A 27238-nucleotide genomic window follows, 5' to 3' on the forward strand; every position below is an offset into this window, starting at 1 on the left:
CCTACAGACCCGGCGTGAAAGAGAAAGCCTCATAGAAATTGACGCGGTTCAACGGGAACGTCACGGTCAGAGTCCCTGCCCCACCCTTCCTCGGAAAGCCCAGCCAGCTCTCGCACTCCCACGCCTATGCCACGTGGGTCTAGGCTCCTAATCCTCGTCTCCCCGCCAGGAGGAGACAAACCCAAAGAACGCGCATGGAAAGCGAGAAAACAGCTTTGTCCCTGCTCGCTCGCCGTCTCGCCTGCCGGTCCCTACGGGATGCGACTGCGCATGCGTATACCCGGGCGCCTGCGCAGAAGCGCGGGACTGTGGGCCCGCCGGCGGTTGTGGGCGACCGGTGGTGCCTGGAAAGGTGGGCGAAAAGCTCGGCGTTCCCCGCCGGGGAGATGCGCAGCCGATCGGTGAGGCTGGGAGCAGGCGGGCAGCGGGGAGGGCGGGCGGTAGAGGTCTCCTGGCTGCAGCAGCCAGCGTGGTCTCCTCCCTCCTCTGAGGGGTGTACCTGACCGGGAGGCGGTGTCCTCCGGGCTGGGGGCGTCACTGAGGGCCGCGGCCGTCACAGCAGCCTCCGCCGAGTCGGGGGCCGGGGAGACGCGGCCCCGGGGAGTGTCACTGAGGAGGCGGGGTAGCCGGCCTGGGTCCGCCGCTGACGACCCCAGGGAGCGGAGGCGATTTCAGGAAGGGGCGGGGGCTTCCAGCGGGGAGAGAGCAGGTGTGGAGGGCCCGGGGAGGGACCTCGGGGTCATCTAGTCCGATTCCTTCTCGGTCCGGAGCGGGGAGGTCAGCTCCGGATGGGCGTCCTGGGGCTCCCCACGAGGAGGCCGGAGCCCAGAGGCTTCTCTGGGGGAGTGACTGGTCCCTGAGAGGAAAGGGGCGTTAGGGGATGGGGGGGGGGCGTCACTGAAGAAGCTTCTCAGTAAATTGGGTGAAAAGTCAGCGCAGGGGGCGGGGGGAACGTCGGGGGAGCTGTCACTGCCCAGGAGGAAGGGGCGTTGCTAAGACCGCCTTGGGGCTGGAGGGGGAGCTGGACAAGGCATTGGAGGACAGAAGAGGAAGCAGGTCCGGAGACTTGTGTCTTTGCTAAGCGGGATCCGAATTCGAGACCAGGCCTTCAGACTCCGCAGTCCCGGGACAGTCCGGAGTGGAGGGACAGCTATTGGGAGCCGGCTGCTGAGGAGGGGGCGGCCAGTCACTAGTGGGAGGATCACTGGGGGCTGGGGGAAGAGTCAGGCCGGGGGAGAAGATGGGAATGGAAGGAGGCGGACATCACCGAGGGGAGTTAGGTAGACGTGGAGTCCAGAGGGAGTGAGGGTCTTAGTGAACGGGGTGTTACTGAGGCCGAGCCACTCCTTAGGTGGATAGAAGAGGGGAAAGGAGGAGTCACTTGGGCTTCCTGGCATCTCTGAGGGAAATTGAGAAGTCCGAGAAGAAGCAGGACCAAAGAAGTGGATGCCCCGATTGGAGAGAGGTGTCACTGATAGTTTGCCACTAGACTTGGAGTCAGGAGACAGGGGGTTGTTGGGCTCCCACTCTGATACTAAGTGACCCTGGACAATTCACTAACTTCCCTGACACTGTCCAACAGGGATAAATACTACTCCTATTCCTTACCTCCCAGCATTGTTGTGAGGATCAGGTGAGATCAGGTATATGTGAAGCTGTGTACCTTAAAACCCCCTACATAAGCATTGGCCATTATTTTCTCTGAAGGGCTGTCCCTGAGGCAGAGTGGGGCGACCATTTGTCAGGGAGAGAGATTGTCATTGAAGGGGAAGGAAGGAATATAACTTAAGATGTTATAGTTTCTGAAGGTGTCTCTGGAGGATATAGGGTGTAGGAGGAGTTTTTTGCTGAACCAGAAGTTCAGTACTGGAACAGAACTGATCTAGGAGGAGCTGTATGTAACTGAGGAGGAGGGAAAGGAGGGGTTATCACAGGTAGGAGTGAGGATCTCTGAGCAGAGAGAATGATTTTCTTTTTTTTTTTTTTTCCAGAGAGAATGTATTTCAATCCTAATAGTATTTTTTTTCCAGTTGCATATAATGATAGTTTTCAACATTCTATTTTTTTAAATTTATTTTATTTTTTTAACAGGGCAATGAGGGTTAAGTGACTTGCCCAGGGTCACACAGCTAGTAAGTATCAAGTGTCTGAGACTGGATTTGAACTCAGGTACTCTTGAATCTAAGGCCAGTGCTTTATCCACTGCGCCATCTAGCTGCCCCCTCAACATTCATTTTTATAGGATTTTCCAATTTTTTTTCCTCTTCCCTCCCCCCTCCACAAGACAGCAACCAATATGATATAGGTTACATATGTACAATTGTGTTAAACATATTTCCACATTAGTCATGTTGTGAAAGAAGAATCAGAACAAAAGGGGAAAACCTCAAGAAAGGAAAAAAAAAACCCAAAGTGAAAATAGTATGGTTCAATCTGCATTCAGACTCCATAGTTCTTTTTCTGGATATGGAGAGCATTTTCCATCATGAGTCCTTTAGAATTGTCTTGGATCATTGCACTGCTGTGAAGAGATAAGTCTATCACAGCTGATCATCCCATAATGATGCTGTTACTGTGTACCACATTCTGGTTCTGCTCAATTCACTCAGCATCAGTCCTTTAAAGTCTTTCCAGGTTTTTCTGAAATTTACCCGCTCATCATTTCTTATAGCACAATAGTATTCCATTACATTCATTTACCACATCTTGTTCAGCCATTCCCCAATTGATTGGCATCCCCATAATTTTCTAATTCTTTGCCACCACAAAAAGAGCTGTTATAAATATTTTTGTACATGTGGGTCATTTTCTTTTTTTTTTTTAATGATCTCTTTGGGATACAGATCTAGTGGTATTGCTGGGTCAAAGGGTATGCATGGTTTTATAGCCATTTGGGCATAGTTCCAAATGATCAGAGAGAATGTTAAGAGAAGTGACTTTGTAGTTGGGGTATGTCACTGAGGGGAAGGAGTTAGTTCGGGAAGATAAGTAGGGGAAGGGATATCTGAGCAGACTGAAGTTCATTGAGGGAAAAGGATATGTCATTGAGGAGAAAGTAATGAGCATCATTGAAAGGGAGATTCTAGAAAAGTGATTGTTAGTGAGGAGAGGGTGTCTTGGGAAGATTGCTATTAATTGAAGGAAAAGGATATTTGTCAAGAGATGATATGATTAAGAGGGATAGAGATTGTCACAGAGGGATAGATGGGAGTCTGGGGTGGGGGGCTTTCTCTGAAGGGGAAGTAAGGGACTTCTGTTTCATTTGTAATTACTGAATGAGAAAAAGGAGGTCATTGGAGAGGGAAGGGGGTGGAGATATGATTAAAGTGGGTAATGGGGGGTTTTGTGGGGATAGCTATTGGGGAAGAGGGAGGTCACTGGGTGGGATAGGGTTGGGTTTGGGGCAATGGGTGGGTTGGAGAAGAAGGGATCATTTCTATTGGTGCAGATGGGAGGGGAGGAAGAGGGGCTCCTTTGGAGACTTAGGTTTCTCATCAGTCTTTATAGAAAGGGGACTGCACACCACCTGGGGAAAGGGAGATCAGGACTATTGGTTCGCTCCTCATATAGGAAGAGCCAGGATGAATATGACTCAAGCCGGGGCTCTGGGGGCTGCAGCTGCAGGGCTGGTGGTTGTTCTCCTCTACGCCTCCATCCACAGGATCGAGGAGGGACACCTTGCTGTGTACTACAGGTGAGTGCCAGGCCATGGGAATCCAACAGGCCAGTGTGTATTTCCATCCTAGCTTATCCAACAAAGACAACTATGATCCCTGGGAATTTGGGGTCTGAAGTTGTTCTTACTACAGTATTATCTTCTAGACCTGGAATTGTGTTCATTATCATCAAGCAAGCCTTTGTGAAGTGCATAATATTGTGGGGGGTGATACCACTGACATTGGTTACAACTGATTTGATTCATACACTCAGTAGAGACCCAGGGACTGCCCTTGATCTTCAGCAGCATTCACCATTTGTGGAGCTTGGTGCTCTTATTTGTTAGCTTCTTCCTAACAACTTCTTTCTCTAGGAGTTCCCCTGAATCTGAGCACTACAGATAGTAACTGTAACATTATTATGAAGGATGAGATGCAGATCAATGTGTAAACAGTCTTTTGTACATTCAACTTTTCCTCCTTTTCATCATGCTAGTGCCTGCAGGGTGAAGGGAAAGTCGTGTGGAAAACATAGTTTCTCTTAGATGTTCTTGCCAGAATTTCTCATAGATAGAGACTTGTTTATATGCAGAGAGATCAGACAATGGTTGCCTTGGGCAGAGAGGTCATTAAAAGAGTATCTACCACTCCCAGTTTCAGTGTATCCCTACTCCTAACTCTTGAGTTGGATACATTCTTCTGATGGAAGAGAGACATATTTTATTTTTTTTGTTTTTTGTTTTTTGCAGGGCAATTGGGGTTAAGTGACTTGCCCAGGGTCACACAGCTAGTTAAATGTCAAGTGCCTGAGGCTGGATTTGAACTCAGGTCCTCCTGAATCCAAGGCCAGTGCTTTATCCACTGCGCCACCTAGCTGCACAGAGACACATATTTTAAACGTTTGTTTTTGAGTGTTTTTACTGGTAGGTCACTAATAGGGGGAATTTGGTAGGAGAAATGACAAACTGTGTGAGTAGCAGTCAGAAACAGTATTTTATTTCTAATTAAGAATGACCATGGATGCCATCCAAGATCTAGGCCTATCAGGTTAGAGATCTTCCCCCCCAACGTATCATTATCCCATAAAAATTGTCATGATTTCATTATCCATGTATTTATTACAGAACCTGTTTGCATTTTCAGCATGTTATGCTTTTTTTGCCTCCAATAAATTCCAATGTTAATATCTCATCATTGGCATGGAGATAGATTTTTTAAGACTCTGCCAGGGAAATCTTAAATTCTGGTAAACCCTACAAAGTCAGAAATATCAGCCCATCAACAACTTATCTATGCTATCTGATGGCCAGCCTAGCTGAGTGTGGAAAGGCTTCTCACCAGAAAGTTGACAACCAGGTGATTTTGGGGGGGGGGAGGGGTACCTCTGAAACTCACGAAGACCAAATACCTCTGGGGAATACTCGCTAATGAAATTGTGGATCTTTTGACATCAAAGAACTAGTTCTTGGAGAAATCAGTTCTATAAGCATACCTGGTAAAATAGAACATGGGTATAACAGATGTTTTAATAAATGTTGAAATAAAATTAAGTGAAATTTGTCTAAAATGACTTCCTTTAAGTTTTCAGACTTGGTCCCAGTTTTCTTTGTGAGCATCCTGGGATTTGATTAAAAAAACCATTTTGCCTCTGTACCATTTCAACCTTCATATTTCTAATTTAAATAATTTTCTTTTTTGTTTTTTTGTTCAAAGAACTCTCCCTAAAGGGGTTGTCAGGCTTGTGGGGGGGAAAGTGGGATCAATCATAGTGCTTAAAATTAAGTAGATAGAATATTTACACCCAAAATGTGGTCATTAATGGTTCAATGTCCTCTTGCAAAGGGGTCTTCAGTAGAATGCCCCAGTTACTTGTGCTTTACCCTGTACGGTTTAACATTGGTGACTTGAATGAAGGTATAAATGGTAACACATATTTGCAGATGACACAAAGCTGGGGAAAGTTAGCTAGCACACTGAATAACAAGAATCCAAAGATATTGGGAGTCTAGAATAATGAGCCAGATATAGTAAGATACATTTAATAGGTCAAAATGAGTAGGGATCAATGAAAAGTTCTTCATGAGTTCAATAACCAACTGCCCAAGTATAGAATGGTAGAGATATGGCTAGATAACAATCCAGGTAAAAAACCTCATCCATCCAGTAGACTGCAAGCTCAAAAGACATTGACTGTGATGTCACAGGCAGAAAAAGTGAATGCTACATTGATGGATGCATAGTGTCTAAAGTGAGAGTTTAGAATCCCACTGTATTGTGCATTTCTGGAGTGTTGTGTTCAGTTTCAGATACAAGAGTTTAGGGAAGGACATTGTCAAATGGGAGTATTTCCAAAGAAGATTAGCCAGGCTAGTGGGACACTTGAGGTAGTGCCCTTTGAGGTGGGTTGTTTGGAGGAACTGGAGATATTTAGCCTGGAGAACAAAAGCCTTGATGGGAGGAGGTGGGCAGGTGGGGCATGATGGCTTTGTTTAAAAGTATTTGAAGGGCTGTCATGTGGAAGAGGGATTTGCCCTGTTTTGCTGTGTTCTCAAGGGCGGAACTAGGAACAATACACTGAAGTTGCTGAGAGGTTGATTTCAGCTTGATATCAGCTTTAATCCCAATTAAAGCTCTCCCTAAATGAAAGGAGCTGCCCTCCAGGGAGGTATTGGTTTCCCTTTTAGGTTGGAAGGTTTTAGGCATAGACTCCATACTTTTCAACAATGTCATTGAGTGCATTAAAGTCCTGTTCAGATACAGGTTGGACTAGGTGACCTTTAAGACCCCTGTGCCCCTTCTAATTCCTCCATCCTCTGATTCCATAATGAGTTACTGTTGAAGATTTTTTTCTGAACTCTAGGTTGGAAAGGTAATCTCATTTTTCTTTAATAACCTTGACACATTGAAACATCTTTTTTTCAGGGGAGGAGCTTTACTTACTAGCCCCAGTGGACCAGGCTATCATATCATGTTGCCTTTTATTACCACCTACAGATCTGTTCAGGTGAGTGATTCCTAGAGAAACCCAAAATTTGGACAGGTAGGTGTGAGAGGAGTAATGTGAAGCCACAGGGATGGGGATCCCGCCTCCCTTTCTTTCCTAAATAAATAGAATTATTTTTAATTGTTTTAAAATTTTGAAGAATCATTGATTTTAAATGTTCTTGTTTCTCTATGTTATTTGGGCAGGCAGTTTAATCCTTAGTAGAAATTCTCCAAGGTAGCCCTTGAGGTTTTCTTTCTCTAAGGACTTATTTCATTTCATCTTGTCTGTCAAATAAAATATTGTCAATATTTCACAAAGTACAGTTCTAACTATGACACTTAATAACCGCTAGTGGCTCCCTATTACCACTAGGATCAAATAGAAATTCTTCTCTTTGGCATTTAGAACCCTTCCCGATCTCCCTTTCTGACCTTATTATGCTCAATTCCCCTTCGCAGGCTCAGCAGGTCAGCTAAGTAGGCTTCCTTAGTATTCCTTTTATGTGGCATCCTATTTCCTTGCTCTACACTAGTTGTCCCCCATTTCTGAAATTTACCCTCTCTTTGCTTCAGCTCACCACTAAGAATCTCTGGTTCCCTTCAAGCTAGCTCAAATGCCAATGTCTGCATGAAGTCTTACTCCATCAACAGTCATTGCTTTTCCTAGCAGAAGAGTTTACGTATTGATTTTGTATACATGGTATCTGAATATGTACATGTTGTGTCATCCTTTCCCTTTTCTCCCTTTTTCTTCCCTTCCCCCCTGTAGAATGTTAGCTTCTTTAAGGCAGAGACTGTTTCTTTTCTTTTTTTTGTCTTTGTAGGTCCAATGCCTAGCACAGTCCTGGAACATGGTGGACACTTAATGCTTATTGGTCATTATGATACCTTTTTATGGTTGAAAAACAGGAATAGTCACACTTAAAATACAGGTTAAGTAATGAATTTAAAAGTATGTTGGGTATTCATAGTGACTGCGACAGGGGACTCCATTAGTATAGAGGACCTGCATTCTCATAAACAGTGAGATTATCTTAACACTTTTTTTGTCAATTACATTATGCAGAATTGTATTTGAATCATTGTTAGAACATTTATTTTGACAGTGCCCCTAAACATTTTGCAAGGGCATCCAGTAAGATGAAGGCTCTTTGAAAACAAGTCCTAGTTTTCTTTTTTATTTTGTATCTCCAGTGCTGAGCATGGTGGTGGTCGTAGGTGCTGAACAGATAATTGTTGAACATTTGTCGATCAGTGCCTTGTGCATAGTAGACACGACGATTATGAATGAAAAGGATTGACCACATGGAAGTTGTTCATGGCCAGTTGGTGCCTTCAGATATCTTTTTATTCAAGAGAACTTGGCCACCAGCTGTTTCATTTTAATTTTTTTTTTATCTGCAATGTAATCTGTAATCTATTGTTTGCTGTAACTTTTCCTCACCCCTTTCAGGAAGTTGCAACCCAAACTCACCCTTCCATCATTATAATTGTTATCAATTCCAAATTATTTGAGCTGCAATCTTCTATACGATTGACACTGAGAACTCTTAGGGGTCATTCTTATCATTCTCATCCTATAGCTTAAAAACTTAATGGGTGGATCCTTAGCACCCTTCGTGGTCAGAAGAGGCGAGATGGTTGCCAACAGCACTTCTGGATGGTCATCGAGAGAGAGAGGGAGAGAGAGAGAGAGAGAGAGAGAGAGAGAGAGAGAGAGAGAGAGAGAGAGAGAAAGAGTGTGTGTGTGTGTGTGTGTGTGTGTGTGTATATGCGCTCGTGCAAAAGGTGTAAGAAGACTAGAAGAGTGAGGAGGGGTTAGGTTCTGAAGGGCATGTTATTTGATCCTGGAGGTGATAGGCAGCCACTGGACTTTATTGAGCAGGAGTGGCATGATCAATCAGACCTATGCTTTAGGAAGATTAATTTGACAGCTGAGTGGAGGATGGTATGACATGGGGAGAGATTTGTGGCTGACAACCAGCCAGCAAGCTAGTACAGTAGTCCAAATGTGAGGTGGTGAGAAACAAGGTAATGCCAGTGTCAGGGAAGAGAAGGTGGTGAATGCAAGAGATATTACAAAGGTAAAATTGACAGGATTTGGTAACAGATTGTATATGGAGGGAGTGAGAGACAATGAGGATTTGAGGTTAACATCTAGGTTTTGAGTTTGAGTAAGTAGGAAAATGATGGTACCCTCAGCAGTAATAGGGAAATTAAGAAGAGGGCAGGAATTTGGGGGGAAAGATAATGAGTTCAGTTTTGGACACGTTGAGTTTAATGTATCTATGGAATATTCAGTGCCCAGTAGGCAGCTGGAGATGTGAGTTTGGAGCTCAGCAGATAGTTAAGATTAGATAAGTTGATTTCAGAATCAATAGCATAGAAATGATAATTGAATCCATGGGAGCTGATGAAATCAAGTGAAATGGTACAGAGGGAGAAGAGAAGAGGGCCCAGGACAGAACCCTGTGGGATACTCCTGGTTCTTGGCTGTGATCTGGATAAAGATCCAGCAAAGGAGACTGAGGAGTGGTCAGATAGGAGAACTAAGAATGCTGTGAAAACCTAGAGAAAAGAGAGTATCAAGGAGAAGTGGGTGATTGCCAGTGTTAAAGGCTGTAGAAAGGTCAAGAAGGATGAGGATTGAGAAAAGATCCTTAGATTTTCTAATGAAGAGATTGTTAGTAAGTAACGGTGGAGAGAGCTGTTTGGGTTGAATGATGAGGCTGGAAGCCAGACCATAGAGAATTAAGAAAGTGGGGGCAGCCTTAGCAATGTGTTTAGCCACAAGACAGGAGAAATGTGGGAAATAGGTTGTAGGGATAGATAGATCAAGTGAGGGATTTTTGAGCATGGAGGAGATAGGAACACGTTTTTTTAGACAGTAGGGAAGCAACCACTAGACAGAGAGAGATGGATAAGTAAGGGAATGGGAATGATAAAGGGGGCATCTTTGGGAGAAAATGGAATGGAATGGAGGTGTCTGCCTTGGCAAGGAGAAAGGGCTACCTCTTCATGTGAGACAGGGTGAAGGAAAAGAGTGGGAGAAGGCTTCTGGGCCTGTTAAGTACCCATCCACATCCTCCCTGTCTGCCAAAGCATAGTTCAAATCCTCCTCCTTTCATGAAACTTTTCAGGTAGCTCACCAGCATAAATAGCTTTCCTTTGTGACTACGCTGACTTCAGTTTTGGCACTTAATTATATTTCATTCCCAAATGTATTCTGTATTTTTGTCTTGGTTTCTGTTATCACATCTTGCCTTACCAACAAGTTTATTGCCTTCTTATGTTGCTGAACACATAGAAAACATGAAATAATACTCATTGCAGGGCAGCTAGGTGGTGCAGTGGACAGAGCACCGGACCTGGATTCAGAAGGGCCTGAGTTCAAATCTGGCCTCAGACACGACACCAGCTGTGTGACCCTGGGCAAGTCACTTAACCCCCACTGCCCCACCAAAAAGAAAAAGCCAAACAAACAACTCATTGAATTGAATTATCAGGAAGTATTGTAACAAAGGAGGGAAAAAAACCCTCTAATTGGAGGTCAAGAGGCCTGGATTCTGGTCTTAGATCTATTGTCTTAGCACAGGTCACCTAATATTTCTTCCTTCTGTAGCCAAAAATGTACATTTTATAATTTGTAAAATGTGATCAAATTAGATAATTTTAAGGAGCTAAAACAATGAGATAGGGCAGGATTATTGTTTTTAAGGCCCTGTTTTACCACATGTTTCTCTAATTTTATTTGGGTGGGCCTCTAAGCTAGACAGCATTCAGTTGACTTGGTGCCTGCTTTCTAGGCATTTGAGATGTAAGCCAGGCTTGTCAGTCAATCACCAAGCATTTACTAAGCAGTCTATGTACCAGGTACTGTGCTAGGTGCTATGGGATAAAAAGACAAAAAAATTCAACAGTCTCTACCACAAGGAGTTCCCATTCTCCATGAGAAATAGACCAAATACATGCAAAGTAAATAGACGGTCATTTTGGAGGTGGGGAAAGCTGGGACCTCTGGTGAGCTTTGAACTTTGGAAGGCTAGGGATTGAGAAAGGTGGAGGTGAAGAAGAGTGTTTCAGGCATGAAAGACAGCTTCTGCAGAGGCACAGGGATAAAACTAGAGGGTAGGTGTTGTTGTGGGCCTGGACCTGAGCAGAGAGTGAGAGGGAGGGAGGAGGTGTGTAGGGCTGGGCATGTAGAACTGACAGTTGTCTTCATAAAGGTGATAATGAAACTCATGGGAGCTGCTGAGGGCAAGTGTTTAGCAATTAGAATAGAAATAATATAGATCTTTGGAAATACGGAATCTGTTGAGAATTAGACTCTTTAAAAAAGTTTATTGTCGTGCTGTATGGCTTTGAAATAGTGGTGACCTCTTCCTCCAACAGTAATTTCCGGACCTGGAATAAAATACGTGGTTTCTCCCTTTGTTCAAACAATTAGCTTGTTTATATAGAAAAGAAAGTATAGACCTTTATGATGCTCTATGATCAGATGAATTAATAGTTTAAAAAACAAACATCTCAGTAAGGGACTTTGTGGGTGAAGGAGATAATGGATTTTCTTGAAACTAGGCAAGAACAGAAAGATACAAACTCATTCAAGGCCAGGAGACTGGGAACTACAGGGAGAAGCAAAAGTGTGGAAATTAGGTTACTTGGTAATATATTGAATCTGCGCTACAACTTTAGGAAAGGTACCTAATCTGTTTGTAGCCTGTGGACTTGGCCTACTCTGCTGAATGCCCTGGGAGTGGAGGGAAGTTGTAGAATTAATGAATGGGGAGATTTTCTAGGAAAGAGGAACAATGTATACTATTGTAAAGGTTTAGCATATTACACACCTCTCTACCTCCCCTCTTCTAGTCCTACAGGAAGAAGAATGAGGCGTCAAATAAGTGGAAATGAATATAGTATAGGTCTGTGTACTACAGGGTGCCCAAGCCTCACCTACGTGTAGAATGAGACAGTGGTTGAGGTATTAAGTATATACCTTTGTAGGTAGATGCTCTTTGCCAAAGTGCCATTCCTGTTTCTGAGCCTGTGGGACCCTGCTCATCAGAGCAAAAGGATTTCCCAGGGAACATCCATACTACTATTCCATGAGCTTAGGCATGATTGCTAAGTCCAGTATCTTCTAATCTTTTGAAAATCTTGAGCAGAGTTCTTCCCCGACATTTCTAGTGCATATAATGAAAAATGAAGGCTTAGAGAAGTGGCATAAAAAAAGTCCAGCCTTCTGAAATAATGTTAGCAGCTTTTAGAAAATTCTCACTGCTATAAATAAAAATCACAAGCAGTGGTGTAGAAGGCGTCACTCCCCTCCCAGTCTCACCAAATATATCCCACTTCTCAGTTTGCCCCTTACTTTCAATAATATCTATATCTTTCCATACTTTAAACCTTGTAGTTATTTTTTATTCTCTTCCTCCACCCCATACCCCTTATTCCATAGTTGCTCTTAGTTTGATCCTCTCCCATTTCCATAGCTTCAATCCAAATCTAGACCTTCATCTCTATCTCAATTACTGCTTCCTAGCTGATTATCTGCTAGTCATCTTGCAAACAGTTGTGGTGTTTTAAAAAAAAATACCATTTCATTATCATTCATAGGCCTCATACTTTATTAAATAAGTCTTTATTGATGTATTTTTTCTTTCTTTCTTTTTTTTAAATCTCCAGAATTTCCTCCAGCATCCTCTCCCCAGAGAACCATTTGTATAACTAATGGTATTTTTTAAAAATTATGAATCAAATTTATGGACCCAATCATAAGTCCTGTCTCTTAGAATCAGAGAGCATGAGCTAAGAGGAAACATCTAGAGAAATGTGACTTGTTTTCATGTAGATTTTATTAGTGACAAAGCCAAGTTTTAATCAGAATTTGATTCTGGCATTCTTCCCATTCTTCACACAAGAAATTCCATCTCTTGTTTCCACTCCTTTGGTTTTTTGGTTTTTTGTTTTGGTGGGGCAATGAGGGCTAAGTGACTTGCCCATCGTCACACAGCTAGTAAGTGTTAAGTGTTTGAGGCTGGATTTGAACTCAGGTCCTCCTGAATCCAGGGCCAACTAATAGTATTTTTTTTTCTTTTTTTCTTTTTTTTTAAAGTGAGGCAATTGGGGTTAAGTGATTCGCCCAGGGTCACACAGCTAGTAAGTGTTAAGTGTCTGAGGCCGAATTTGAACTCAGGTACTCCTGACTCCAGGGCCGGTGCTCTATCCACTGCGCCACCTAGCTGCCCCTAGGCTTCTCTTTAATAGTATTTTTTAAGGACCAAAAAGGAGAGGAAGAGGAAAAGAAATCAGTATAACTGATCAATACAAGGGCTGAAAATATGTGCAATGTGCAACATTTGTGGACCTACCACCTCTGCAAAGGGGTGGGATACGGGAGTGTTTTGTATCTTTCTTTCAAACCATGACTGTTCTTTATAGTTTTGTAACATTTACATAATTTGGATATTTTTTTGGAGATTATTTCTCTTTACATTGTTGTAGTCTTGTGTGTTATTTTCTTGACTCTGCTTCATTCTGCATCAGTTTATGTAGATTTTTTCATGCTTTGTATTATCGAATTTTGTTATTATTCAGTCATGTCTGGCTCTTTGTGGCCCCATTTGGGGTTTTCTTGGAAAAGATACTTGAGTGGTTTGCCATTTCCTTCTCTAGCTCATTTTAGAGATGAAGTAACTGAGGCAAACAGGGTTAAGTGACTTGCCATGGGCATACATCGAGTAAGACTCTGAGTCAGGTATGTCCTGACTCCAGACCCAGCCTTCTACCGCCTAGCTGCCTTTATAGCATTTATCATTTCTTAAAGCACAGTAATATCCCATTACACTGATGTAAGTGAAGTTCAGATGTCCCCTACTGCAAAAAGCCTTCCTTGATTCCCGTAGTTGTTAGTGCTCTCTCCCACTTCCACTTTCCTTGAACTCTACTTCTCTGTGTAAATGTATCTCCTACTAGAATGCTAGTTCCTTAGGGGTGAGGCCTGTCTTGTTCATGTGCTCCTTGTACTCAAGATAACAGCATACAGTAGCTTTTCATACAGAAATCAGTTAATAAATGTTTGTTGAATTGAACTGACTCAATGAATCCCTTAACTATACCTTAACATAAATGATTAAGTCCTTCGGAAAATCTGTGATTGCTGAGGTCATAGGATTCTTTCTGCTGGTGCTACACATCAGAGTTCCTGTAAAACTGGGAGATAGCTTTTGAGAATGGCTGTGGCCAAAAAACTCATAACTGGTGGTGACCTTAATGTACCCCCCAGTTTACATAGGGAAATGACATAGTAACGGGACTCTTTCTCTCCCTGCTAGCTCAAGAACTGTGCCTGGTACCCTGCAAAGGCTTGCTTCTGGAGCATGTATTTCTTTGGGGAGCACATGCCTCTATTTTGACTACCGATTCTCTTTTTTTCCTGTAGACAACACTACAAACTGATGAAGTTAAAAATGTGCCCTGTGGAACAAGGTAAGCTTACCTTTGCCTGCTTTTGGTTCTCATTTGTTATAGAGGAGGTTCCTACCATTCAGAAATCTGGGAATTGCTTAGAAAGCTTTCAGAAACACATTTGAAAAGCTTAGGGATTTTTCTGGACTCAGTATTCCAGTGGAGGCCTGTCTATAAGCAGAACCGTTATATTTTATCCCTAACATCAGTCTTGTCTTAAATTCTATTAAACCAAAGGGAATTCCATGACAAAATTTCAGTAACACAGCAGTACTGTGTTAAATCTACAAACCATTTATAGGGGCTTCTTTATGGAACAATATGCTTCGAAGATGCAAAAGAAGGACAGGCAGTCTAGGCCCAAAGTATGTGTAGAATGAAATCAGCATGTTGAATTGTGCAAAGAAAAGAATATAAACTATAAAATCTCAGACACTAAGTTCAAGTAGATTAATAAATAATATTAGATACCTAGCAAGTTTTTGTATCTGTAAAGGGAAGTAATTGCCTATGGAGAATGCAGACTTTTTTTGTTTCTTATGTTAGTCATGCTTTCTATAAAAGTGGAGACTTTCTTTGTTTTTTGCATTAGTCACATTTTCTCTTTTATATGGATTGCTTTTAGAGGTTATTTGGAAGAATCACTTGATTCTATTTTTTTTTTTTAAGTACTCAGGGTTGAGTGATTTGACCGGGGATACACATCTAGTAAGTGTCTCAGCCTAGATTTGAACTCTGGTGCTCTATCCACTGAGACACCTAGCTGCCCCTTCTATTGTGTGGTTAACCATCTTAGTTAATTACCCATGTTAAATAAGGTTTTTTTCTCATGTGGTCTAATTCACTAATCATAGACTACACTTCCTACCCCTATAGTCATCTAAAGAGGGATCCTGTCAGTCCCCATCTGAAGATTCTGTATTTCAGTTATGAATTTTCCTACTTGCTAAAATTTATTTGGAACCCCCAAATCCATACTCGTGGCACTTTCATGGTCATTTGTGGACATAGGCAGAGTGGTGAAAAATTGGAGTTGCCCGATGTATACTTTTCCAGCTGAGACTGAACAGTGTGACCCAGTCTGCCTTCTTGTTTCAGCCCTCACACTATAAACAAGCATCCTTTTTGTTGTCTGTGTAGTGCCATGTTTTCCCACATTTTCGTGCTTTTTGTTTGTGATTTTGCTGTTTAAAATGGCTCCTAACGGTAGTGATGAAGTGCTGTCTAGTGTTCCTAAGTCCAAGAAGGCTGTGCTGTGTCTTACAAAGAAAATCTGTGGGTTAGTTTTATAATGAGTTTTGTTTAGGCCTGAGTGATAGTGTTGCTGGATGTGAGTTCGGTGTCAGCGCAGCAGCAGTACAGGGACATCCAGAAAAAAGAAGAGGAAATTCACCAATCTGTGAGATTGCTCCAGAAATTGCTAAAGGAAATGTTGTCACAAGAGGCTCGCAGGAACCTAACCTTGTATTTCCCTGAGCACCACTGGTTCAGTATTCCTAATTCCATGTTTACTGTGATGGGCTGTGCCTTTGATTACAAGAAAAACCAGGTGAATGTGGATGGATAGAGCAATACAAATACATCTCCATTGCTGGTAATGCCATCTTAGTGTGTGAAGGACAGAATATGTTTCTAGATTTTCCTGTCTTGTTGAGATGATTCATTGTATGTAATATATTTGAGCAAATGGTTTTGCAGGTCTTTTTATAGCCAGGTATCTTATAGTTAACTCACTTTTTTCATGTCTTTTTTTTTCCCTAGTGGTGGGGTCATGATCTATATTGACCGAATAGAAGTTGTTAATATGTTGGCTCCTTTTGCAGGTATGGTGTCCATCTCTTCTATTATTGCTAATGTCAGAATCAAAGTATACATAGCTGATATCTGGGAAAGTTGTTAACTTAATAGTCTTAAGGTAGGTGTAATACTGTTAGTGACAATTTCATGAAATTCCTTTTGAGGACATTTTAATTTTACCCAAACCTAACCTTTTTCCTTAATAATTTGGGAAGTCCATGTCTAATAGGTATGGGGAATAGAAGACTATCCTATCTGTATAACCTTATTTCTTGATCTTTTCCAGCCACTAAATCAATTTCTTTACTATTTCCCCAACAGACCTAACTCTGTTCTATCTCTCTGCCTTTGTTCATGTTCTTCACTTTGCCAAGAATATGCTCACCTCATATTCTCCATCTTCTATCTATCCAAATACTAATAACTCTCCTTGGCATCCCAGTTTCAGTACTACTTCTTTCCTTCAAACTTCAGCTTACATTAATTTTTTCAGTTCCTTTTATGCATATTATCCATACCACACAATTAGTACTGTTTACTTACACACACACACACACACACACACACACACACACACACACACACACACACACGCTACCTTGGGGTCATACTTTGTATAATTTGCAACTAAACTCCTTATAGGCAGGAGGACTGTGTCTTCTATTTATTTTGTACCCTCAGCTTACATAGTCCAGTGTAGGCATTTACTAAGTGCTCAAAACTCGGTTCACTTAGGAAATAAGTAGCCGCCCAAGAACCCAGTGTTCTCTTTCTTGTTATCCCCTACTTTGACTCTCCCAAAGTGTACTTATTCTGAACCTTCCTGGTCATTAAGGACACCATTCAGGCCTTTGCCTCCTCTCTGCCATCTCTTTCTCTCCACTACGGTCAGGCATTTGTACACTACACATAGGAATGCCACCGTTGTTTACAAACAGATTACAGAGCTGCCCCCCTTCTACCACTCTTAATAAAGCAACTGATGCAAAGAGTTTGCTTAACTAGTATTTCATTCATATATAATAAAGAATCTGTTACAGTTAAACAAAATATAAATTTAAATGTATAAAATAATAGCATAATATATATTTATAATAAAGCATATTTCCATATATTATATAATTTTAGATAGAATATTTACTATTATTGTCAATAAGACATAACCTTATGAGATTGTATAATTATATGCTACATGTTGATATATAAAATAAATAATGAAAATAAAAGTATGTATAAAATCCTAAATTTTAGGATTATAAATAGATTTGATCATCATCATCTGGTTCAACTCCTTATTTTATCTGAGGCTTAAAGAGATTAAGTGACTTACTCAAGATCACACAGATAGGAAGTGACAGAGCCAGGATTTAAACTCAGGTCCTTTAAATCCAAATGCAGCGCTTTTCCCATTATACCAAGCTGCCTTCCAAAGACAAAGGAGAAATTATGATGATGAGCAAGCTCCTCAGTCTTTAAGCCTCCATACCACAACATACTCTGTACCTGGGACTATGGAGAAAAGACACAGTTGTCCTCGGAGTGGCCGGCCTGAGAAAGGGTCTCAGTCCTCTCTCACCTCTGTTTGACCTGGTCCCCCAGGAACTTCTTTCACCATGGGAGATGAGACTTGGGACCAGGGAGGGAGGCTCAGGAACGCTACCCGTTTCAGGCCACTCGGCCTGAAAAACAGTGATAACCCCCTGCTCTGCCTGGTGAAGAAGCCTCCAAATCCAAGGTCTGCAGAGAGCTATATGGGCTGTTGGGGGGACACACGTTATCCTTCTGGGACACAACTGTTCCATAAGTTTCCACTGCTTCCCTGCATCAAATTCTCCATGTTTCTTGATTTTGTTTTCTTTGAAAAAACAAAAACGAAAAAGGATTTATTTATATGGTTGTTGTGCTTGAAAATGTCCTAATTTTGGCCATCGCTTTGTGCTCCCCAAAGCTCTGAGGGTACACCCTATGGTTGGAAAACTCTGGCTTAGGTAGAAGCTGCATTCTTGCTTGAGTACCGCTAAAGAAGCTGTGAGACTCTTTTCTTCTCTTTGGCACTGGGGATTGTTTTGGAAACCTGTCTTCTGTACTTCTCTTTCAGTATTTGATATCGTGAGGAACTACACTGCAGATTATGATAAGACTTTAATCTTCAATAAAATACACCATGAGTTGAACCAGTTTTGCAGTGCTCACACTCTTCAGGAAGTTTACATTGAATTGTTTGGTGAGTGCTCCTCCCTCCCCAGACTTTGACCGTGCAGATGGGCACCTCGGACGCTGATGCTAGATTATGCTGATTTTATAAAGTAAAAATTTACTAAATGTGTTTTATCGAGAGCAATTCTCCTAAACTGAGGATAAAAATAGCTTTATGTCTTTAAAAGTAATACTGTTAAACTACCCTGAATGGTTAACATGATTTGAGGTTAAATTTTTTTATTATAAGTTTAGATTTTAAATGTTTTGGGAGAAAGTCATTTTAAGGACAGAAATTATTTTCTTAAACTCATGGTGTATAATTAAGTAGAGATTGGGTAAATTTTATCTCCTTGTAAATTCTTTTACACCTGGAGTCTCTTCTTAGTGAAACAGATATCTGGGAGTCAGCAGGGGTATTCATTCTGCAGTCTCTGGTTTGAATAGATGAGTGTTCTTGAAGTCTGAGTAGAATGTTTTCTTTGGATAAACTAGATCCTTAAAGAGGAGTTACCTCACTTGTTCCTGAAGCCTCAAACTCATTTTGGGGTGGGAGAAAGTTAATAGTAAAGTCTTTCATTAGTGGAGGATGTGCCAGATTTCGGGGATTGCCAATCTGGGTCAGGGTGTCTTAAACTTTTTCCATTCTTGATCCCTTTTCACCCAAGGAAGTCTTACATGACTCTGGGTATACTGGCATATAAAATAGGTATATGTAACCTTTTACTGTTGCCAAATTTTTTGTGACCACCACATTCAGTTATGCTATCCCTTATGGGATTACAACCCACAGTTTAAGAAGCTTTGATCTAGGCAACAGTTGGCTAGAATGTCTACCAAGTAGAGCATTGAGAATTGTGAACTATTAGTTGATTCAAATCTACTGACCTAGGGCCCCATGGAATAGAACTGATTCTGCTTGACCTTATAGGGATGGAGCAATTTGTTCTGTCCAGATTTGTTATGTCACTTGTTCACTTAATATTGGTAAAGACACTAATGTGGTAATACAGAAAACATGGGTTGAACTTGTGGAAAGTAAATGTATTGGAGAGTAAACTTTATTAAAAGGCTTTCCTGTGGACCTGTATCCCAAATCAAAATAAGGCTGATAGTGGTAGAAAAGTGTTATCATATTATGTCTTATGGAAAAGAGACCTATAATTATTAGAGTGATGTAAAGTTCAACTTGGTACAGATTTATACATATATGGTCTTCGGAGTAGTGACATTTATGACTTCATAGACTAAAGACAAATTCTCTACTGATTGAGCAGTTGAGTGAAAGTTTCACCTCTTCCATGATGTGATCATCTCTGCCACTTTTCCCACCACAGAAAGCTATATTACAAACATAGAATCATAGATTGAGGTCTAGAACTATATTGTCCCAGCCTCTCATTTTGTAAATGAAGGTGCTAAACTCAAGAGAGGTTAAATAGCTTCTCCAACATTACCAGGTCATGAAGTTAGCAGAGCCAGGTTTGGAAGCTAAGTCCACTAACCCTAGTGTTCTTTTGCTCTGTAACACTACTTTTTTTTAGTGAGGCAATCGGGGTTAAGTGACTTGCCCAAGGTCACACAGCTAGTAAGTGTTAAGTGTCTGAGGCCGGATTTGAACTCAGGTCCTCCTGACTCCAGGGCTGGTGCTCTATCCACTGCGCCACCTAGCTGCCCCCAACACTACTACTTTTTTTTTTTTTTTTTTTGCGGGCCAATTGGGGTTAAGTGACTTGCCCAGGGTCACACAGCTAGTAAGTGTCAAGTGTCCGAGGCCGGATTTGAAATCAGGTACTCCTGACTCCAGGGCCAGTGCTCTATCCACTGTGCTATCTAGCCGCCCCAACACTACTTCTTTAAGAAGAATGTTAAACTTCACAAAAGAATCTAGCTCTCCAAAGCCCAGGATTGATTATGATAGTAGTTGCTTAAATTTTAGTGGTCTAGCAAACATTTTACGTGTTCTAACACTTGCTGTTTTCTTGCCTCCAAAACCAGATCAGATAGATGAAAACTTGAAGCAGGCTCTACAGAAAGATCTGAACGTCATGGCTCCTGGTCTCACTATACAGGTAGGCCCCATAAACTGGGAAGACTTTGGAGGAGTTTGAGATTATGAATTCAGGTTTCATTCATTCAACAAATGTTATTCAAGAATGGTAATGAAATACTGGGTTAACTCTAATAAAGCTCTCGATAGCTTTATGACTACATTACATTTAAGAATTATTATTGCTTACTTTCACTACCAATTATTCCCTTTTGTTTTTTTTTTAATGGAATCTTGTTATTGTACTGGTATGTACTCATTTCTTCAAGAAAATCAAAGGACAAATTGATGTGATGTACCTTAGACCATGGCTAAGAGGTAGCAAGCAAAGCTCCTCAGGCAGCTTGAATGCTTTTAAAAGGAAAAACTGAATATTATTTAAAAATTAAGTCTGCGCTCGCATATCGCTTTCCAAGACAGTTTCACTAATTTCAGTTCTATTGGGATCTGGCCCTTATAAAAAGAATTATGTCTTGATTAATAATCATTCATTGGGACTATATACCCTATTTATTTATTAAAGAGGGGGAAAAAAGACCTTCCTATTTAAAGATATTTATAACAACACTACAACCCAAATGTCTAACAACTAGGACATAGCTGTTGAAACATACATTGATGCAGTACAATTACAGATGAGAAATATGAGCAATCTCAAGAAATACTGAAAGACTTGTTTGAAGTCTGTGTGAAAGAAATGGAACCATTTGAGCGTACTTATGTGCTCACATGTGCGTGCACACATGGACTATGACTGTAAAAGGAAGAAATGTACACTAATGTGGGGGCAAACAACAGAAACAGTGGAAAAAGGGATAGAGTGGAGGGGGAAGTAATTAATGTGATATTACAGATGTTTGTATGGTGAACTTAATCTAAAAAGTGTAAAGTAAGTAAAAAGTTCTTTTTATTATTGTTTAAGGTAATTTTCATAGGCAATTACTTTAAACAAAAAACACATTGATATTTATTGAATGTCCTATATGTAAGCCAAAGTACTATAATGTGCATTCATGTGGGTTTTGAAGGAAGTATGACCTATGATCCCTGCTTTCAGGAAACTTATATTCTAGTTAGGAAGATAAGACATAAAGGTCTGGAGATAAATTACAATAAAAAGTTAAATAATATGTCCCAGCAACAACAGATGATTTGACAAGGCCTGAATTGCAACGGGCATCATACAGTCTGTTGTTACTGTGAATTCTCAGAGTGGAGGAGATGCTTTAGCCTAGTGCAGTTGAGGGGGGCATTATTGAGATGGGGTTTGAGATGAGACTTGGTAGAGGAGTAGCATATGATTAGACCAAAAAGACTGGGGGCAAGAGCATTCTGGGTAGATCAGTATACATAAAACCATGAAGGCTGAAAATTCTGTCCTATGGAAAGGATATGGGACTTACCGCCATGTCGTTGTGAAGGGCTGACCCCACCTCTCTGGACTTGAGCTTCTTCCACGGTAAAGTGAAGAGTTGGATTGTGGTGTTCACTAAGGTGTCCTTGCACCACTGTATCCTTGAATCCTAGAGGTCAGGCATGGTGATCTGCCATGAGTGGGTTTGTGTTGGGAAGTAATGAAAGGTAGACTGGGGCCAGCTTGGAGACAGCAGCCCATGCCATTTTGGATAGCTGCCATTGGTAGGAAGTTTTTCTTAAGGTTGAGCCAAAATCTGCCTCCTTGAGACCAAAAAGAACAAGTTAATTTGACTGTAATAGTCTAACTTTAATTATGTGAAGATTGTTGTTATTGGCTCTTTTTGTCTGAATGTCTCTGGTTCCTTTACTACCTGATCCTTGAATGTATGACATACCTTTTTTTTTTTTTTTTAAAGGGGGCAATGAGGATTAAGTGACTTGCCCAGGGTCACAGCTAGTAAGTGTCAAATGTCTGAGGCTGGATTTGAACTCAGGTCCTCCTGAATCCAAGGCCAGTGCTTTATCCACTGCGCCACCTAGCTGCCCTCAACATACTTTTTTTATATGGAAGTTTTTTGAGTACAAGAGCACCAGTTTTGGTAGTATTATTGGGAAAATAGTTTGGCTTGGGTGTGTAGGATAAAGATTAGAGGCAAGAGACAGCTGTTAGGTTATTGAAATAGCCCAAAATAAGGGTCTCAACTGGGGTGAACAGGTGACATGGTCAGATTCTATGAGCTTTAGAAAAATCACCATGACAGCTCAGTGGAGGATGTAATCGCACTGGGAGAAAGGGGAAGCAGGGAGACCAATAAAAGATTATTTAGCCTCGTCAAGAGGCGACAGGGGCTTGCATTAGAGCTGTGGCTATATGACTGGAGTGAAGGGGACCTCTGAGTGATGTTGGGAAGGTAGAAATGACAAAATTTGGTGATGATACATGGGGTGAGGGAGAAATCAAGGATGACACTGAGATTTAGGCCTTGGTGACTGGGTGGATGGCATTACCCTAGATAGTACTAGAGAAATTCAAAAGTGAAAGGAAATTTGGGGGTGAAAGATAAGGAGTTCTGTTTCTGTGACAGGCGGTTTTCCAGTGACTTCCCTCCAGGAAGTACCGTGTACTCTTATGGTCTTTTGCCAACCCTATAAAACCATCGGTTCTTAACATTTTTTGTTTCATGGACCCCTTTAGCAGCCTGGTGAAACCCATGGACCCCTATCAGATTATCAAAGTGATATTTTTAAATGCGTAAAATTATCAGAATATTTTTAATTGCATGAAATAAAATGTATAGGATTGCAAAGGAAACTAATTATGTTAAAATATAGTTAACAAAATACTAAAATAAAACAACAACCACAACAAAAAACTTCCGACCCCACCAGAGTAAGAACCCATGCTCTAAACATTGTTTCATGGCATAGGCTTTTCATCCTGAATGCCTTTGTTGTATTAGATGACTCCTGGTGGACAGTTGGTAAGAAACACTGTTCAACAAAGTCTCAGCAGGAACTTGAGCCACAATTAGCATCTTGGGAAAAGAGGCTAAAGCTTTAGTCCAGCTACTATAAACTTAGGTTGGACCTGGGTGTTAGGAAAATTTAAGTTCAAATTCAGCCTCAGACAAAGAATTGGAAATTTAGGGAATGCCCATCCATTGGAGAATGGCTGAACAAGTTGTGGTATATGAATGTAAAAGAATACTGTTAGGGGGCAGCTAAGTAGCACAGTGGATAGAGCACCGGCCTTGGAGTCAGGAGTACCTGAGTTCAAATCTGGCCTCAGACACTTAACACTTACTAGCTGTGTGTGACCCTGGGCAAGTCACTTAACCCCAATTGCCTCACTAAAAAAAAAAAAAAAAAAAAAAAAAAAAAAAAGAATACTGTTGTGCTGTAAGAAATGATGAACAGGTAGATTTTAGAAAAACCTGGAAAGACTTAAGTGGACTGATGCTGAGTGAAGTGAGCAGAACCAAGAGAACATTTTACACAGTAATAGTAACATTGTATGATGATCAACTGTGATAGACTTAGCTCTTAGCAATACAATGATCCAATTCCAAAGAACTCACGATAGAAAATGTTATCCACATCCAGAGAAAGAACTATGGAGTCTGAATGCAGATTGGAGCATACTGTTTTCACTTTTTTTGTGTGTTTTTGGTTTTTTTCTCTCTTGAGGGTTTCCCCTTTTGTTCTGATTCTTCTTTCACAACATGACTAATGTGCAAATTTGTTTAATGTGATTGCTATCTTTGGGAGGGAGGGAGGGAGAAAAATTTGTAACTCAATCTTATAAAAATGAATGTTGACAACTAGCTTTACATGTACTTGGAAAAAAAATTAAAAAGAAATTCAGCCTCAGATACTCACTAGCTGTGTGAACCATGGGCAAGTCACCTAGACTCTGTCTTGGTTTTCTCATATGCAAAATGGGGATACCACTTATCTCCTAGAGTTGTTGTAAGATCAAATGAGATAATATTTGTAAAGCACTATATAAATACCAGCTATTATTATTAAAACATATTCAGGGGCAGCTAGATGGCGCAGTGGTAAAGCACTGGCCTTGGATTCAGGAGTACCTGAGTTCAAATCCGGCCTCAGACACTTGACACTTACTAGCTGTGTGACCCTGGGCAAGTCACTTAACCCTCATTGCCCTGCCAAAAAACAAAAAACCATATTCAGACAATTGGGAGGAGCTGTATAATGATAAAGTGAGAATGTTCTCATGAGGCAGAAGAAAGCAGTGGCCTTTTAGAATCTTCATGTCCTCAAAGGGTATGGAGAGAGTTAAATAAGAGCAACAGAGATCTTGGCGGGGGGAGAAAGTGGTTTTGTTCTAAGAAAGGGAAGGGAAGGGGAAAATGGAAAATTCTTGAGCGGTATAGAAAGGAGGTTGGGTTTGGGGGGAATGTGCTACTTTCTCATAATATTGGGGTGAGTGAGAAAAGAAGAGGATAGAGACATGGAGAAAGGGGTGAGAGGAATGGGTATCAAATGAACCATACTCTTCTCTAAAATTAACAAAGGAGAATTGGGTACACACAGAGTTTCATGTAGAGATACAACAAATTCAGCAGAGAAATAAGAGGTGGTAGAGTGGTTAAGAGGTAGGCTGATATTGGAAAGGGACTTGCAAGCAAAACCACCTCCCTAATCAGTTAGGAGGAACCGAGAAAAGAAGAGAGAAGAGGGAGGGTACAACAAATTGTGGTGCATGAATGTGATAGAATATTACTACACCAGAAGAATAAACCAAAAAGATGACTTCAGAGAATCTGGGGGAGTATGAACTGACCCTGAATAAAGTGAGCAGAACCAGAACAATTTATACCAGGATAGCAACACTGTAAAGAAAAAACAATGATGAAAGACTTAAAAACTCTGATCAGGGCAGTGACCAACCATGATTCCAGAAAACTGGTGATGGAGCAGCTCCCCCACCCCCTGACCAAGAGGTGGTGATCTCAAGATTCAGAAGGAGACATACCTTTTTGGACAAGGTTCCTGTGTGGATTCATTTTACTTGACTGTGCTTTTTTTTTATTAGAGGTTCCCACCCCCACCCCCCTTTCTCTCAGTGATCAGGGAGCAGCCCTGAAAAAATACCGTATTTGGCGATTAAGAGATCTTTGGTAACTTTTTTGGGGGGGGGGTGAGGCACTTGGGGTTCAATGACTTACCCAGGGTCACACAACTAGTGTCAAGTGTCTGAGATCAGATTTGAACTTGGGTCCTCCTGACTCCAGGGCCAGTTCTCTATCCACTGCACCAACTAACTGCCTCTTGGTAACTTTCAATTGATAAGTAAATGACAAGAGAGAAAGTAGGGGGTAGTGAGAGTAAACAGCTTTTTCTAAGAGTTTGGCTCTGAAAGTGAGCTAGGAGAGAGAAAGAATGGGAAGTCGTGGGTTTCATTAGGGTTAAGCACAGGTTGTTTTTGGTTTATTTGTGTTTAAGGGACTGGAAGACTAGGCATGTTTTTAGACAACTGGGAAGGAGCCAGTAGATAAGGAGAGATTGAAGATTAGCAGAAGGGAGTGGTTGGGATCAATGGTACAAGAAGCCAGAAAAAAAGACCTTCAGTATCTTGGGGAGATCCTTCACAGACTATTTCTGGAATGATTTGGACAAGAATTATGTGTGGTTAAGAAAATGAAAGAGGCCGTGGAGCTTAGTGTCGTCAACAAACATTAGCATTTAACAATTGTCTTCTTCCTGACAGGTACTGCTAAGAATTGGGGAGACAAAGGCCAGAGAGAAACCCTAAAACAGAAAAAAAAAAAGATAGTTTCTGCTCTCAAGGAGCTCCCTGTCTAGTTGGGGAAAGCAACATGTAAGCAGCTATGAACAAACAAGATCTATACATAATGAACTGGAAATAATCAACGTAAGGAAAGCAGCACTAACATTAAGGGCCATTGGGAAGGCTTTTTGTAGAAGGTGGGACTTTAGTGGTTGGAGAGTCTGCTTCAGAGCCAGAAAGAACTGGATTTACGTCTGCCAGGGACACGTACTTTGTAACTGTGGACACGACATTTGATCTCTCAGTGTTTGAGGCAACTCTCTAAGCTTCTATGTTACAGAGCAGTTGCAGATCTTCATTGGAAGAGAACCTTATTTGTGGCACGTCTTGTTGCTGCCTAACCTTCCTGGATGTTATCTTCCTGTCACTTAGATATACAGCTATCATCTATGGTGAAGTTTGGGAGGAGAGGGAAATACATTCATTGTCAAATCTTTATAATTACACTAAATGACCAGAATTCTTTTCAACTAATAGTTATGTATCAGCCTTCCCAAATCCCGTCTTTGATCTGTAGTATTTTCAATCTTTATAAGATAGCAAGAAAGTCAAAAGTCTTTTGAGTAGCATCATGTAGCATACAAAGTGTATCCTGTGTGTTTGTTGGTCAATAAAGGTAGTTAGGCAGTAATGGTGTTGATACATTATATCTAAACCCTTATATAGTATCATTCCCTTGATTATCCAAGACACAAATCGAGTGGTTGGTAACAGTCAGGGTTAGTGCTTGAAGTGCTGGCCACATTTACTCCTTTGAATCTCTATGTTATTGCCATGTCACTTATTGTGCATGATCATTGTTCATGAAATTAAGTGCTCCAGGCAGTAATGTTTCACCTAACAGTCTGTTTTTGCTAAGCCAATTAACAATGTTTGGTAGGGTGTGCCTGTGTATGATTTTCCAGGAGATTCTCTTCTTTGCTATTTCTAGGATTCAGAATTAATTGTGGTACATTTGTAAACACTTCAAGGCTGCAAACCTGTCAATCTAAAGATATCTTTAGATATATTTTAAAAATATATTTTGGCTTTTTTTCTTAATAGGCTGTGCGTGTTACAAAACCCAAAATCCCAGAAGCTATAAGAAGAAATTTTGAACTAATGTGAGTAATGTTCATGAGATCACATTGTTTCCATACAGGGTTGTCTGAAGACCAGTGCCAGCAGTCTAGGGAAGATTTAAGCATGAAACTGTACCCAGCAGTTGGGGGAGGGAGCAGCAGAGCATGTGTTCCTTTGTTTCTTTATTAGTGTCATATATGTTATAGACACCTTCAAAACATCATGTCACTAGGGTGATGTTGCCTTAGTTTCTGTTTTTCTTAGAAGGTATTTTCTCTTCTTTCATTTTGG

At 41.1% G+C, this 27238-nt stretch overlaps 1 protein-coding gene across 3 annotated transcripts in view; it reads left to right on the top strand.

The window, feature by feature from the left end:
- Window positions 1–270: 270 nt before the first annotated feature.
- ERLIN1 (ER lipid raft associated 1) overlaps window positions 271–27238 on the top strand; it is a 45757-nt gene continuing 18789 nt past the window's right edge. The window contains exons 1-9 of one of the 3 annotated variants that reach the window (XM_043985286.1): window positions 312–401; window positions 2092–2132; window positions 3571–3694; window positions 6579–6660; window positions 14083–14129; window positions 15870–15931; window positions 18004–18129; window positions 20100–20173; window positions 26930–26988. In XM_043985286.1, the coding sequence (XP_043841221.1) occupies window positions 3582–3694; window positions 6579–6660; window positions 14083–14129; window positions 15870–15931; window positions 18004–18129; window positions 20100–20173; window positions 26930–26988 (563 nt within the window). In that variant the 5' untranslated portion in view covers window positions 312–401; window positions 2092–2132; window positions 3571–3581. Of the gene's footprint in view, window positions 402–2091; window positions 2133–3570; window positions 3695–6578; window positions 6661–14082; window positions 14130–15869; window positions 15932–18003; window positions 18130–20099; window positions 20174–26929; window positions 26989–27238 lie in introns of all 3 variants that reach the window. The other 2 variants (XM_043985285.1, XM_043985284.1) reach the window with 2 other exon arrangements.

This window comes from Dromiciops gliroides, chromosome 2 (genome assembly GCF_019393635.1).
Source record: "Dromiciops gliroides isolate mDroGli1 chromosome 2, mDroGli1.pri, whole genome shotgun sequence".
NCBI lineage: Eukaryota > Metazoa > Chordata > Mammalia > Microbiotheria > Microbiotheriidae > Dromiciops > Dromiciops gliroides.